The sequence below is a fragment of the Ictalurus furcatus genome, chromosome 28, assembly GCF_023375685.1.
Source record: "Ictalurus furcatus strain D&B chromosome 28, Billie_1.0, whole genome shotgun sequence".
Taxonomy (NCBI): Eukaryota; Metazoa; Chordata; class Actinopteri; order Siluriformes; family Ictaluridae; genus Ictalurus; species Ictalurus furcatus.
In genome coordinates, this window is record NC_071282.1 from 8,274,091 (window position 1) to 8,290,066 (window position 15,976).

The 15,976-nt window shown below is 38.2% G+C and overlaps 1 protein-coding gene across 6 annotated transcripts in view; it reads right to left on the reverse strand.

Moving 5' to 3' along the window:
* fer (fer (fps/fes related) tyrosine kinase) overlaps positions 1–15,976 on the reverse strand; it is a 111,321-nt gene that overhangs the window by 12,081 nt on the left and 83,264 nt on the right. For all 6 annotated transcript variants that reach the window (XM_053618224.1, XM_053618229.1, XM_053618227.1 and 3 more), the window contains one exon: positions 12,739–12,893. In XM_053618224.1, the coding sequence (XP_053474199.1) occupies positions 12,739–12,893 (155 nt within the window). The remainder of the gene's footprint in view (positions 1–12,738; positions 12,894–15,976) is intronic.

Below are 15,976 nucleotides of genomic sequence, written 5' to 3' on the forward strand. Positions count from 1 at the left end.
ATGGAAATTGTTGGCTTTTTTTTTTTTTGCCATATTTGGACAAGCACACATTTGATCATCTTTGAAACAGTGCCTATTAATAAAGGTGATACACTATATCAAATGACACACAAAATTTAGATTTTGTAGTAATTTGCACAGTCATTTAAAATGAACAAAAACAAATCAAGCACATAGAAAACATAAGTATACCCCTACATTTATCACACCTTCAAATCCATAAAGTTAAAATCAGGTGTTCAAGATTGGGTGCCAGTGATTAGAATCTGCTTAGAGAGTGCAGGTAGAACCTGTCTTATTTATACCTCTCATATCTAGTGTCTGGTGTTCCCTTTGCTATTGAGGTGTGTGGTGTCATCATGCCAAGATCTAAAGAGTTCTGTAAGGCCTTTCAGAAAAAAAGGTTGTATATGCCTATGAGTCTGGTAAGGGATTTAAAAGGACCTCCAAATTATTTAAAATACATAATTGCACTGTAAGGAAAATAATCTACAAATAGCACAGATTTCAACGACAGCCAATTTGTCCAGGACTGGCCATCCCAGCAAATTCAGCCCAAGAGCAGACCGTCTGATGCAAAAAGAAGTCTCCAAAAACCCCAAAATTTAATAACAGGATCTGCTAGTAAGTCTTACAACTGTTGGTGTCAAAGTGCATGCTTCTACAATCAGAAAGAGACTGCACAAATCTGACCTGCATGTGAGGTGTGCTAGGAGAAAGCCTTTGCCAGTGAGCATAGGCAAAGAGTAGACCTTTTGGAACAATGTGCTATGGACAGACCAATCAAAGATAGAGTTGTTTGGCCACAGCTTTTCATGAAATGCACCTCACACCAACTGTGAAGCACGGTGGTGGAAATGTTATGGTTTGGTTGTCTTGCTGCCTCAGGGACTGGGCAGCTTGCATTCATTGATTCAACTATGAATTCTGCATCATCAAAGAGTGCTTGAAGATAATGTAAGGCCATCTATCTGAAAGTTGAAGTTGAACTGAAAGTGGACTTTTCAACAGGATTATACTCATAAGCGCACTAGCAAATCCACCAAGGAATGGCTCAAAAAGAAATGGAGGGTTATGGAATGGCCTACTCAAAGACCGGATTTTAATCCCATTGAAATGTTGTGGGGGGATTTGAAATGGGCAGTACATGCAAGAAAACCCTCAAACATCTTGCAGCTGAAAGAATATTGCATGGCCAAATGGTCAAAAATTCCAGCAAGCCTGGTGGACAACTATGCAAAATGCCTACAAGAAGTTATTCCTGCTAAAGGAGGGAATACTAGTTTCTGAGGCCAAGGGTGTACTTATTTTTTCTACAGAAGAATACCACATCTATTGATATTTCTATTAAATAAATGATTGAAAAAGCTAAGCTTTACTTTGTTTTGTTCAAGTATATCAACATTAATAGGCACTGTTTCAAAGATGATCAAATTGTTGCTTGTCCAAATATGTAAAATAATAAAATAAAATAAAACAACAATTTTCATGGGGTGTACTTATTTTTTCACATGACATTTATGTCCTTCAACACCCAACACAGGAGGGCATGGCCAAACCAACCAGAACAATGGTATTCAAAGTTTTTTATTTACACTGAGGATGAAGAATCTTCAGGCCCTGATGGAATACCAGCTAAAATTCTCAGACTAGGTGGAAATGACCTCCTGAACACATCCATGCTTTGATGTGATATCGGTTCAGTGCCATAATAAACACTTTAATTTAAATATTAGATTTGTTTTTACATACAACCTACCAACCTCCAAACATTTAAGAGTTTCAAGGAAGTAAGCTGCCCCGTCGACTTGTCAGATGCCCTCATCAAGTACATCAGCGTCACCCAGAAGACCTTTTGCTGGTACAAGACACTATTCATTCACTTTGTGAATACTGCAGTTGTGAACAGCTATATTCTCCACAAAGAGATCACTAAGGACAAACAACAGGAGTCCATGACCCAGAATCCTTTTAGGGAGATCCTTTGGGCAGAGCTGGCCAACTATGGGGAAAAAAGAACCTAAGTCATGTGTGCCACTTTTTCTGAGGAGCCAATACAGCAGGAAGCAGAGAGAAGGCCTTAGGGGTGTTTTCCTGTGCCAGTCACAGACGTCTCCCTCTCAGATCCACACCTGAATGTCACATAGGGGAGAAGATACTGTGTACACTGCTTGGCACAGAAGAAGAACAATACCGTTATCAAATGCAATTTTGTGATTTGCCACTTTGCATGATTGCAGACTGCCTGTGCTTCATACTCTGGAATGATCTGAACCAGTATACTGATAGTCTGAAATTGCAAACCAGTGTTTGTCAGGTGGACTTTGTTTTACTCTTTTTACAAGTGCATAATTGCTGCAGTTCATGTTCAGCCTCGTTGTTCAGCCTTGTTATTTACGGTATATAGTTATTTTGCCTCCTAAAATCCAACCCTTTGTGTTCATTGCAGGAGGTGGTAACACTGCATGTGTTTCACACAGTGAGAAAAATATTACTAACTGAAAATGTTAACTTTGCAATTGTGCTGGCTAAAGGGGCTCTGGTAAAATATTTATAATGACCACATTTTCAACATTACAACACTGACCAATGTTAACTTTTCAATTTTTGTCTTGTCACATCAAAATTCTAAACAGAGGTTAAGATGTTGGGCCCCCAAGGTATGTATTTTGTGTACAGATGGCTGTGTGTTTAAGTAACAAAGACTCCTTGAATTATGGTGAAGTTAGCTATAGTATGAAAAATCTTTGTGCATTTGAATACTTTTTTGACCACTTATGGAGTTTGTGAGGACACCTAGTGGCAGCTGTCAGACACTGCTTTATAGAATTTGAGAGATCTGCACCACTTTTTTGTCCCCTGTTGACAAGATTGTGAACCAAATAATAAATATAAATAGAAAGTGATTCTAACCATTCAGAATTTCATTTTACATCAAAACAAAAAGGTGTTTTTATTTTATTTATATAAAAAAGGCATTATGTTTCCCCCCACATTTTTATGCATTCACAGATCATAATTATTTTCAAAAAGATGAGACATTTTTTAACCATGCTCTATAACTGTAAATGTCTATCCTTTAATTAAATTATTCAGTGTATTCAATGCTGTGCTGTGTGTAAATTCAGAGACTAAATTTCTCTCCCCTCACACCTTCACTGTCTCCACCCTCTATCTCTTTTTGTCACAATCTTCACTCCCTTTCCCCCTCACATTTCTCCTCTGTTGTCACAACCTTACTTCCCTCTGATAGCCACCTCTCCTCACTTGACTTAAACACTGCAACTGACATGCTATGTTCCACCCTAACATCTTCTCTTGACAGCATCTGTCCCCTAACCTCCAGATCTGCTCACATATCACCTTCTAGCCCGTCTCTCAGAAGCTCTGCGTAACAACCGGGCCAAACTAAGAGCATCTGAAAGGAAATGGTGCAAATCTAACAAGCCAACTGACCTACTCCCAACACCCGCACTCTCTTCAAAACCTTTTCCTCTCTTCTCTGTCCCCCTCCTCCCATTTCCCTTACCGCTCTTACTGCAGATGACTTTGCCACTTTCTTTTCCAACAAGGTTACATCAATCGGGAACCAGTTCTCAACCGCAGACATGCATAGACCGGTTCCTCCTCCATGTAACTCCCAACTGACTTCCTTCTCTCCCCTCTCAGAGACTGATGTCTCTAAACTCCTCCGCTCTAACCGTCCCACAACCTGTCCTCTTGACCCTATCCCTTCTCACCTCATTTAAGCAGGCCCGGGTTACCCCACTGCTTAAAAAACCATCACTTAACCCTGCTATAGTTGACAACTACAGACCTGTTTCCCTCCGCCTTTTTCTTTCCAAAACTCTTGAAAGAGCCGTTTTTAATCAACTCTCCAATTTTCTCACACAGAACAACCTCCTGGACACCAAGCAGTCTGGCTTCAAGAGCAATCACTCCACGGAGACTGCTCTGCTTTCTGTCACTTAAGCCTTACGACTACTAAGAGCAACCTCTAGATCATCCATCCTCATCCTACTTGACCTCTCAGCTGCTTTCGACACTGTGAACCATCAGATCCTCCTGTCAACTCTCTCCAGCCTGGACATCACTGGAACGGTTCTGCGCTGGGTGGAATCCTATCTCTCTGACAGATCCTTCAAGGTATCATGGAGGGGAGGTATTTCTGAAACTCAGCAACTCACAACTGGTGTTCCACATTGGTCAGTTCTGGGTCCACTCCTATTTTCTATCTACACTACATCTCTAGGGCAGTTGATTGAGTCTCATGGCTTCTCATATCATTGGTATGCTGATGACACCCAGCTCTATTTGTCCTTCCAGCCTGACGATCCATCAGTCTCTGCATGCATCTCTGCTTGCCTGTTGGACATCTCGGTCTGGATGAGGGAACACCATCTTAAGCTCAACCTGGCAAAATCTGAGCTTCTCGTCATCCCAGCCTGTCCCTCAATCAACCACAACCTCACTGTACAGCTCAACTCAACCACACTCATGCCAACCAGGACGGCCAGGAACCTTGGGGTGATTCTTGATGACAGCTTGACCTTTACAGACCACATCTCAACAACTGCATGGTCCTGTAGGTTCATCCTGTACAACATCAAGAAAATCTGACCCTACCTCACCGAACAGGCTACACAGATACTAGTCCAGGCTCTTGTTATCTCAAAACTGGACTACTGCAACTCACTACTTTTGGGCCTGGCCTCCCAAAAGTATGCTGCAACCCAAGAGAACCCATGTCACACCCCTCTTCATCTCCCTCCACTGGCTTCCTGTAGCTGCCCGCATCAAATTCAAGGCCTTGATGCTCACCTACAAGACCTTGTCTGGAGCAGCACCCTCCTACCTCAACTCTCTCCTGAAGGCTTACGTTCCCTCACGCAATCTGCGATCGATTAGCGACCGATGTTTAGTAGTTCCCACTCAGCGTGGCGCAAGGTCCCTTTCCAGAACCTTCACATTAACTGTTCCTCAGTGGTGGAATGAGCTTCCAACCTCAATCTGGACCGCAGAATCTCTCACCATCTTCAAAAAACAGCTAAAGACCCACCTCTTCCGTGAACACCTAACCAACTCATTTAAAAAAAAAAAAAAAAAAAAAAAAAAATCTTGCACTTATACCTCTACTCCGTGCACTTTGCTTCTTCTGGAACTCAATTAATGTATCTTGTATGGTAGCACTACTTGTATTGTTCTCTGCTTGATATATCGCTTTGCTTGTATTTTTTCTCATTTGTAAGTCGCTTTGGATAAATGCGTCTGCTAAATGAATAAATGTCAATGTAAATGTAAATTTTCAAAATATAAACAGAATTATTGAAAACAAAAACAGGTGGAAATGACAGAATCTGCAAACAGGAGTTAATACCACATTTGTGAAGATGGACCAAGCCCTTAGTATGAATAGCATACTATCTAATTATCACAAATATAGGTGGGTGGAGCGAAATGGTCCAAAAGGTAATTTTTAAAATAGATTGAGTAAAAAAATCAATTCCAGAAAGAAATTTCACTGTAAACTTTTTCAAAGAGACATGCTTTTTTTGTGCACAAATATAAATAACTCCTCCCAGTGGCCAGCTTAAGTGAGATTGAATGAGACAACAAAGGAGTCCTGTCCTGAACCTGTCATTACAGTTTCAAGATGCTAGTTCAGTGCTAACCCTATCAAATACTTTCCGAATGCTAAAGCCTCTCGTATACTTAGTTTTTTTTACGCGTATGCTAGCATATGCGCACAGTCGTACACATAGCCTTCCAAAGTATACTCCATTTGATATGTACGTGTACACAGGCGGTCGACAAAGAAAAATCACAACACCACGAAGAACAATGGAGGAGAAAGACATGCTGCTTCACTTGTTGTAACTAGAAGAAAAAGACATTTTAAAAATGAGAAAGAAGATTGTCTCTGTGACCACTCTTCCAGAAAAGAGCTTGCACTCGTTTCTGTCTCTTCCATTTATTCCGTTTTTCTGTGACTGCCTTCAGAATGAACGGCCCTGGGTCACTGTTGCCACCTTGTGAAATAACTAAATAGTGCAAAAGAATTAAATGTTCATGTACAACCTGTTAGGAAAATCTGGTAACTCAGGTACTCTGCTGCTGACAAAATATGCATCACACGTACTGTACGCTGTTCCTAGCATATGCGTAAAAAGTGAAGTATAATTTGGACTTAATTGGCCAATGGAGCCCAGCTTTTTACGTGATTAAATTACTATGGAAATGCTGCATACCAAATTTCACATTGATTGGATGTACAGATCCCGAGAAACAGTTATTTGACCATAGCACTGCCCCTATGGCCACACCCCCAAATTTGCATATGACCACAAAATCTGGTCTTTTATGTCCCTTTCAAGTTTCAGTTAAATCCATAAAATCTCTAATTAGTTACAGCTGCTTATGAAAGTAGGGTCTACCTCATTATAATTGATTGAACTCTGGTGGCCATATTGTTTGCAAATTTCAAACTTTTGGTTTAGGTTTCACACTTTTGCAAATAATGAGACACCAATATTGTGCAGATTGGGATAAAAACCTAGGACAAGCCTACAAAAGTAGGTTTTGCGTATTATGCAAATTATATTCAATAGGAGATGATGGGGCTAAATACTCCAAAAAGCTAAGTATAACAAAGAAGATATACAGTCCATCTTACTTTACAAGAAATATGCATTTTTAATGAGCAAAAATATGAATTTTGCCCCCCAGTGGCCAATTTACATTGATTAGAAGTGGGTCCAAACAGAAACATACCTTTCAAAATTTGTGACAATAGGTCAACATTAACCCTATCAAATTCCTGCTGAAATTTGATTGGCTGTTAAAATTTTTTTTTACTTTTTTTTTAAAACACATTTTTAAAAAGATAATTAGGGCATCATCAAAAATCCACTTATACATCAGCACATAGATGAAGCTTATATGAATTCAGCTTGACTGGAGGTAGAAGCATCTGCAAAATGAAAAAATGTAATGTAAATGTAAGAGATTCACTTGCCTGCACTTAAGCGAGAGAGCAGCGGTATAAATGTAATGACAGACACAGAGACGAGAAGCAGAGAGATCGAAAGAAGATTAATGTTGAGTTAAATTTGTTAAAAGTTGATTTTAAGACTCTAAATGAAACACATACAAATGCTTACCTAGTCAGCAACCTAAAGGGAATACATTTGGGTGAATGACAGCTGTTTGGTGAGTTTTAGCTCATTTTGTTGAATTCAATTGATTGTATAGGCTGTTAAATGCCATTCAAGAAGTCGGCCGCTACATGGAAAGAGCTATAAATATGTATTGATTAACGGTTTATGTCAATAAAATTTGAATGTATGTTGTCTATTGTGGAAGTTGTTTGAAACTAATTGTATTAAAAATACAGAGTAATGAGTACAAAATGCTTGCTCCGCCACCATTTTGAGCTGCTCAAGTAACATAGCGATGACGTTATGCTATATGGTTTTGTACATCTTTATTGGAGTTATTTGTAGTTATGGAGTGATATGATATCTTATGACCTGTTATGCAGGTCAGGTTTTATGTTCCATTTAAAAAATATATATATATATATATATATATATATATTTGGACAAAGATTCTCCTATGGTGTGTGTGAAGTCATACTTAACGCAGGAATTGAGATGGTGGGCCAACCCGGATTGTGAATCTCATCTCCCTTGTCAGCAAGAAGACCTGTTACATTGCCTGGTAAACTCACTGCCAGAGCAGTGACTGGATTTATTTGAATTGTTGAATGACGATTCTTTTCCTACTTAAACCCCCTTCATTTTTTATTATTACATTGGACAAACTAAACTATATTACACATACTGAACGGAATGAACTATTTTACACATATTAAATGAACTCAAATGTATCACACACCACAAACTGAGTTCAAACTGAATTGCAGTATCGTATACTGTTTATTGTTTTAAAATATTCTGTGTTGTGATATGTGATTGTGTTTACTTCAAGTACAATGAAATTGTTCTTTTGCCTGTGAAGGAAAAGAAGGGTTAACACATACAAAAGTGAAACTGAAATAGGTGTAACCTATTAGCTTGATCTTAACTATTACTATCTAGTCTAAACAAATCGTCCAGGATTTAATAGATTAAATGATCTCTAATCTAGAACACAAAAAGGGAAAAGTTTTTTTTTTTCTTTTACACATTTGCCTTTTACTTCATGTTTTTTCTTTTTTTCCCCACTGATCCGGACTACTGATTTATTTTTGTTTGTTTGTTTGGGGTTTTTTTGGTGTTTTTTTTTTTTTTTTTTTTTGCTGTGTTACAGTAAAGTGTTGTTTCTGTATTCAGTATCTGGTCTCCAGTGAAACTTTTATACCATCCCTCCCCCCACCCCCCACTTCATTCAATACCTAAAACTTGTCCAGTAGTTTAAGTGTTGTATTGGAGAATGCAAGTGCTAGACATTGCATAGACTTTATTCTACTTTTAGATCTGAAAAAAGTAGGTCATAAGATCATATTCATGCAGAAATATAGAAAATTCTAAAGGGTTCACCAACTTTAAAGCACCACTGTATGTCAGAATGCTGTTCGTAGATGTCAGTTCAGCATTCAACACAATCATCCCCCCAGCAACTGATTGATAAACTAGACCTAATAGGTTTCAGCACCTCACCCTGTAACTGGAACCTGGACTTCCTCACTGGGAGAACCTAGTCAGTTCAGGTCAGCAAAAAGACTTCCACCATTAACTTGAGCATTGGTGGCCCCCAGGGCTGTGTGCTCAGCCCACTGTGGTTCACACTGCTAATACATGACTGCGCCATCGTATTGAGTTCTAACCATACCGTCAAGTTCACTGACAACACCACAGTAGTCAGTCTCATCAGTGACAGTGATGAGACATAATACAGATGAATGGCTCATATGCTAGTGCAAGGAACAATGTCTCTGGATGTTGACAAAAAAGAGATGACCGTTGACTTCAGGAAGTCCTGCGCTGATCTCTCACCTGTGCATAAATGGCTCCACAGTTTAAAGAGTGTTGAGCACCAAGTTCCTTGGCATACCTTACGATCACTGCCCGGTTTGAGAATCTTTGATCGCAAGACCATACAGCGCAGACAGCTGAATGCATCATCGGTCCACCTCTACTCCCTGTTCAGGACATTTTCAATTCATGCAGCATCTGCGAGGCCTCCAGCACTATAAATGATCCCTCCCAAAATCTATTTGCCCCTCTGCCATCTGGCTTTAAATCAATAATAAGGCATGTCACTTTGTTAATTTACTGCACTGACATACTGTTTACAGTACACTGACACTTTGATTGTATATTATGAAAATTATCACAAAAATTTAAGTGGGTGGTATTAAATGGTACAGAAGGGAATTTTATGGAGGTTGAAGCAAAAATTAACCAAAATAAATTTGACTGTACACATTATTTTCCAAGAGATATGCTTGTTTTTGTGTGCATAAACAAGAATAGCATCCCAAGAGCAGTGGTTCTCAAACTTTTTCAGTGTGGGGGCACCCCTTGTGTAAGGTGCATCCCTTTTTGACTCCCCAAAGAAAATTCATGACACAAAACAATCTCAAACTTACAATTTTAATTAAACCAAAAACATTAAATTATGCAATGCTGGAACATCAATTCTTTTGGTTGGTAGTCTTATTTCTCTGATGTTTGATTACACAGAATTTATGATAAATTCTTTATTTCATAAAATGGAACAAATTGTTATAAGACTTTTTAGAAATAGTATTGTGTTGAAACTGCTACTTTTTAGAAATTTTTGTTTTGGAAAAGTGCAACAAAAGTGAATAATATTGAACATTAATTTATTATTTCCATAGTAGATGAATATTGAACATTTAATTTACATATATTTAACCAGAATTTGCATTACATTTTGATGTGGTAATAAAATAAGCTTTTTTAAGTACTGTAGAGAAATGTCAGTGGCTCAGTGGTTTTGTTTGGAACTTGAACTGAATCTGAAGTTGGATTTGAAGTTATTGTTTTTTTTTGGGCCAGGAAACAAATAAATCTCTACTCAAAAAGGAAATGGCATTAAAATATAATTTAAAAGAAATCATGCAATGCAAGAACATCAATTTAATAACAACTACTGTACAAAAGTACACAGCCAGTCTTAGTGGGAAGGGTGAGACTTTCATTCTTTGCAGAGCTTATCAATTCTGGGTGGTATTGGTGACAGGCAAACTCTCAAGTCACCTTCCACATTAAGCCGTACCCTGTGTTTAGTTTTTACTCCCATCATGGCTATATCACAAAGATATGTGGTTGGGAAAGGCAACAATATTCTCATGGCCTGAAAAGCAACCTCCTTTTACTCCTTTTCAACCATGGGCCAAAATTCTGCAAGGGTCTGCTGATTAAATCTCATCTCAGTGCAATCACTGGATAATTCCAAAAGTTCATCGTCAGCTTTTCCACTGAGGACACTGGCCAGTCATATTTCTCCATGTCAATGTCTGTGAAGTAGTAACTGAAATGTTCATTGAGTGATGTGAGTGGTAATGATGTTGAGCATTAATTCCACTCCCATAATGTTTGTGTCCAAAAATTCAGATAGATTTGGAAACATGTCAGTGATGCCTGTTTGTAGTTTACATATCCACAAATAGATTTTACTCCTGAATGCATTTATTTTGTCACTTGCATCCAATATTATGGAATAAGATCCCTGAATAGACAGATTAAGGACATTGAGACTACTAAAAATGTCTGCAAGGTAGGTTAGATTTGCCATCCGCTGCTGGTCGGAAAAGAACAGTGCCCAGTCAGGTTTATGTGCTTTTAAAAAGTCATGGAGCTCATGTCTTAATATGAACACGTTCAAAAACTCTCCCGTGTGAGAGCCACTGTACCTCCGAATGGAACAGTAGCTGATCGTGAGCTGCCCCCATCTCCGTGCATAGAAGAGACATTCAGCCATTATTACATCTTTAATAGGGTCCAACAGGAAAGGCATTTGGAACATGGACTGACTGTGTATTTGTACAGGGCTTTGTTAATACAACATTATTCCTCTGTGAAGGCAAGTGGAAGATGGCACCCACGTTGAGGCGGCACTAAACTGCAGTGGAAAAGCAAGCTCAGAAAAGTAAAGCGAGCTGAGTCGAGCCGTACCGTGCAATGGAAAAGCGGCTTACTGCTTCCAACACATCATGCAGGTCGGGTGCCATTGATTTTGATGCAAGTGCTTGACGATGAAGCACACAGTGAGTGGCTACGATCTTTGGATTTACAGCTTGAATTCGGGTGACAGCTCCACTCTCGTGCCCAATCATTGATGCCACACCATCAGTGCAAACAGACAGACTTTTTCCAGCTCAGATGTTCTTCTATCATGAAAGTGTTCAACATTTTGAAAATTGACTTACCTCTTAGCTCTCCCCTTGAGTTCTTTGGAAATTAAATTATCTTCCAAAATTTTACTATCCAATGAATATCGAACGTACACTAAAAATTGCTCTGCACTGCTAACGTCAGTGCATTCATCAAGTTGAATTGCACACTGCTCACTCAATCTTTCAATCAGTTGACATTTCACATCAAAAGACAGGTCTTTGATCCGTCTGCCTACTGTATCATTGGACAATGGTATGGATTTAATCTTGTTTGCGGCCTCCTCCCTGACCATCACTCTGCACATATCCACTGCTGCTGGATATGTGACATAATACAACATAATGAAGTATTAATTCCTCCCCAATTGTGTGCAGATTTTTACATTTGGCTATTCGCAGGGCTGCAAGATAAGATGCTTGCTGTGCTTTCTTGGGAATTGTTATGATGTTAGTCAGTCGTACCTTTTGCTATAGATATTCTTCTTTCTTTCTCTGGAAAAAATCCTCACTTTTATCTGCATGCTCTGGATGAATTGTTTGAGATGCCGGTTGAGTTTATATGGTTTCAGCGCTTCAACAGATAAAACCTTCAAGCACAACATGCACTGTGATCTGCCGTCACTATATTCCATGCAGCTATATTTTATGCACGAGTTGTCAAATTTTTGCAAGTAATCATGAGTTACATCTGTTTGAATAAATTAGGCTCCATCTCATAAGAGTTGATTGATGTGTGGTGATATTGTTTACAAATGGCAATATGTTTTTGATCAATATTGAGGTTCATACTCTGCTGAGTATTTTGAAACAAAATTTGGGAAGATAGGCCAAAAATCTTAGGACTAGTTTGCAAAAGTAGGCTGTGCATATTATGCAAATTACCCAAAAAAATCCAACTAATTAAATTTAAATGCTTTAATATGTGAACCACTTCATGCTGCTGAATACAGATGAGTGAAAACACTCCAGAAATGCATTCATTTCAAACTGCCCATGTTATATTCTAATTATTATTCCTATATAACAGTGTTCATTATTTTTATTTTTTTGGCTTCCAAGACTTTCTTGCTGAATTCTGGTGTGATTCTTGCAATTCCGCCACCTAATGGACATGCTCATATTATGCGCAACTATGAAGAATTCACCCTGTGCAAATATACACACATCATGCACTGATGTGCTTGCAGAAACATGTACGCAAACGAAAAATATCAACCATAACCATCACATCATTGTCTGAGTGAGCCAACAGATGGCAATGTGGAATTTTACATTGGAGGTGCTGGAATGAATAAAATTCTAGCACATCCAATGTAAAATCCCTGTAGACAGCTCCTTCTGAGGAAATAGTAAGTCAAGACCAAGATCTTTACCATAGTTAAGTGCCTCTGGTGCAGTCCACTTGATAGGAATTTGCTTGAGGCCAGATGATGAATAAATTCCATCATCTTCCTGACGCGACATGCCAAAGTCACTGATTTTCAACAGGTTGTTTTCCCCCACCAGGCAGTTCCGAGCAGCTAGATCCCTGTAACAGACACATCAAGAGAGAGATATTTCTGTGATTTTTTTCTCCCCATCCCACCACAAATACAGACAGTACCAGTGTCAGCATATCCAGGCCCCAATTTACTGTATACTACACTATAGGGCTGCAACAAGTAAATGACAAAAATCAAAAATAAAAATAGTTTGCAATTAATTTCATTACTGATCAGTTGGCTGTGGCATGCTACATCACAACAGAAAGTATGGGAACTCTTTACAGTTACACTATTCTGCTGGCCTCATGACATTTTTATGCATGCAATATTTTGAATTGTAATCATGATTGTGGTCAGTGGATGTATTGAGTTGTCCTAGCTCCAGTTTTCTGTATGTATTGCATATTTATGATGATATTTATTGACCGTTCTTGCCAGAAAATATTATCTTGTGCTACTTTGGCCAAAAAGTTGTCAGTCTGTGAACAGGTTCTCAAATGAATAATTATGAGACTAATGTTTTATCATTTCAAAACTCATGCCATTAAGTGTGTGCATTATGCAATGTTGTGAAGCATGTGGTGAAGATATTTAAATAAATTTACTTTTAAGAAGTTAAATTATTTTAATTGTTGATAAATGCTACGCTGTTTAAATTTCTTATTATACAATATATATTTTATTATATTTTGGTATGTCCAGTCTCCAACCTTTTTTCAGTTCACAGCAAAGTTGATCCCAAAAAGATTAAGCGATTCCATGCATTGAAAACTTTGGAATTAATTCAACACACTGAAAATTATTTGTTTCACATGTCATTAAAAACTAGGAGTAAGAGCAAAAAAGCAAGAAAGTCAGTGCTTATTTATTTTAAATTTGCCTTGCCGAAAATTAACAAATCATGGTTTGAAATGCAGTATATACAGTCATGTGATAAAATAAGTAAACCCCATATAAATTGTTGGCTTTTTTGACATATTTGGACAAGCAAACATTTGATCATCCTTTAATACAGTGCCTAAATAATAAATAAAAAATAATAAGTAATAAAGTTGACACACTATCAAATAACACAGAAGACTGACATTTTTTGTAATTTTCACAATGTAAATTAACAAAAAACAGATCAGTCAGATGGAAAAAGTAAGCACACACCTACATTTATCACACCTTCAAATCCATAAAATAAGAATCAGGTGTTCAAGATTGGGTGCCAGTGATTAGAACCTGCTTAGGGAGTGCAGGCGGAACCTGTCTTATTAATACCCCTCTCATATCTGGTGTCTGGTGTTCCCTTAGTTACTGACGTGTGTGGTGTCATCATGCCAAGATCTTAAGAGTTCTGTAAGGCCTTTCAGAAAGAAATTGTGGATGCCTAAGAGTCTGGCAAAGAATTTAAAAAGATCTCCAAATGATATGAAATACATCATTCCACTGTAAGGAAAATAATCTACAAATGGAGCAGTTTTCAAATGCCAATTTGTACAGGACTGGCAGTCTCAGCAAATTCAAGGCAAGACCAAACCGTCTGATGCAAAAAGAAGTCTCCAAGAAAGAACCCAAAATTTTCATTACAGGATCTGCTATTAAGTCTTGCAACTGTTGTTGTCAAAGTGCATGCTCCTACAATTAGAAAGAGATTGGATTTGACCTGCATGGGAGGCATGCCATGAAAAAATCCTTTGCAAGACCACAGTTTGCCAATGAGCATACAGGTAAAGACCAGGCCTTCTGGAATAATTTGCTCTGGACAGATGAATCAAAGAGAGTTATTTGGGCAGAGTAACAGCAGACATGTTTGGCGCAGGCCAAAGAAAACTTTTCAGGAGAGGCACTTCAAACCAACAGTGAAGTGGTGGTGGAAATGTTATGGTTTGGGGAAGCTTTGCTGCCTCAGGGATGGACAGCTTGCATTCATTGATTCAACTATGAATTTTGCATCATATCAAAGAGCAATTGAAGATAATGTGAGGCCATCTGTCTGAATGTTGAAGTTGAACCGAAAGTGGACCTTTCAACAGGATAATGATCCTAAGCAAACTAGCAAATCCACCAAGGAATGGCTCAAAAAGAAGAAATGGAGGGTTATGGAATGGCCTAGTCAAAGCCCGGATTTTAATCCCATTGAAATGGGGATTTGAAATGGGCAGTACATGCAAGAAAAACCTCAGACATCTTGCAACTAAAAGAATATCACATGGAAGAGTGGTCAAAAATTCCAGCAAGCCTGGTGGAGAATTATGAAAAACGCCTACAATAAGTTATTTCTGCTAAAGTGGACAATAGTAGCTTCTATAGTAGGTTTAGGAAAATTGCTATGGGGAAAAAGGCTGTCTATTTTAGTTAAGCACTGCGAGATGTGAGCTCACGGTTGCTATGCTATGGCTCTGTTGTTAATTCTGGATACTATGAAAATGTTGAGATGAAGTGTATTTTCATGAAAGGCTTTTTCATTATTATTTTTTACAAGTTAATGCCTGCCAAATCAAATGAGACTGCAGGCCGGATTTGATCTTGGGTTTTACATGTGCATTAAGAAATTACTCTCATAAAATATCTCCTGTTTAGTTTAGAATTATAATTAGAAATTAATATCACAAACTTTCAAATGTCAATTATAAAAACCTCAATTTTAGCTGAGAGCAATAATAATCATGACTTGGTTTCTGAAAGCTTAGATCAAATAGTTTGGATTGAAATATCAAAGTAATGACCACCACAACACAGCAATAAAATGTTTAATAAAATGAAGTTTATTGACAAACAGAGAAGAAAGAAGAAACACCAATTAACTAAGAATTTAACTCTAAATAGGAAAAGACAAAGGAGTGTGTAAGAAAAAGACATAGATAGGGAGGAAGGATTGTGTGTGTGATAGAGAGGGCAAGAGCGTGCAAGCATCTGTATGGACACATACTCTGCTCTAGGCCTTGCGTTTCTGTCTGAGCTGTATGTATGTTAAAGGATGGCTGTCAGGATAACAGGCTCTAGCAGTCAGTCAGAATAGCTGCTTAAAAAAGGATTAAAGACAAGAAAAAGAAAGTTAAATATGCGGGATATCTGACAGCTTTATGGATGAGAGAAGCTGGTGGTATTTTAAAAGACAGAGCTGGTAGTTCTGGATGTG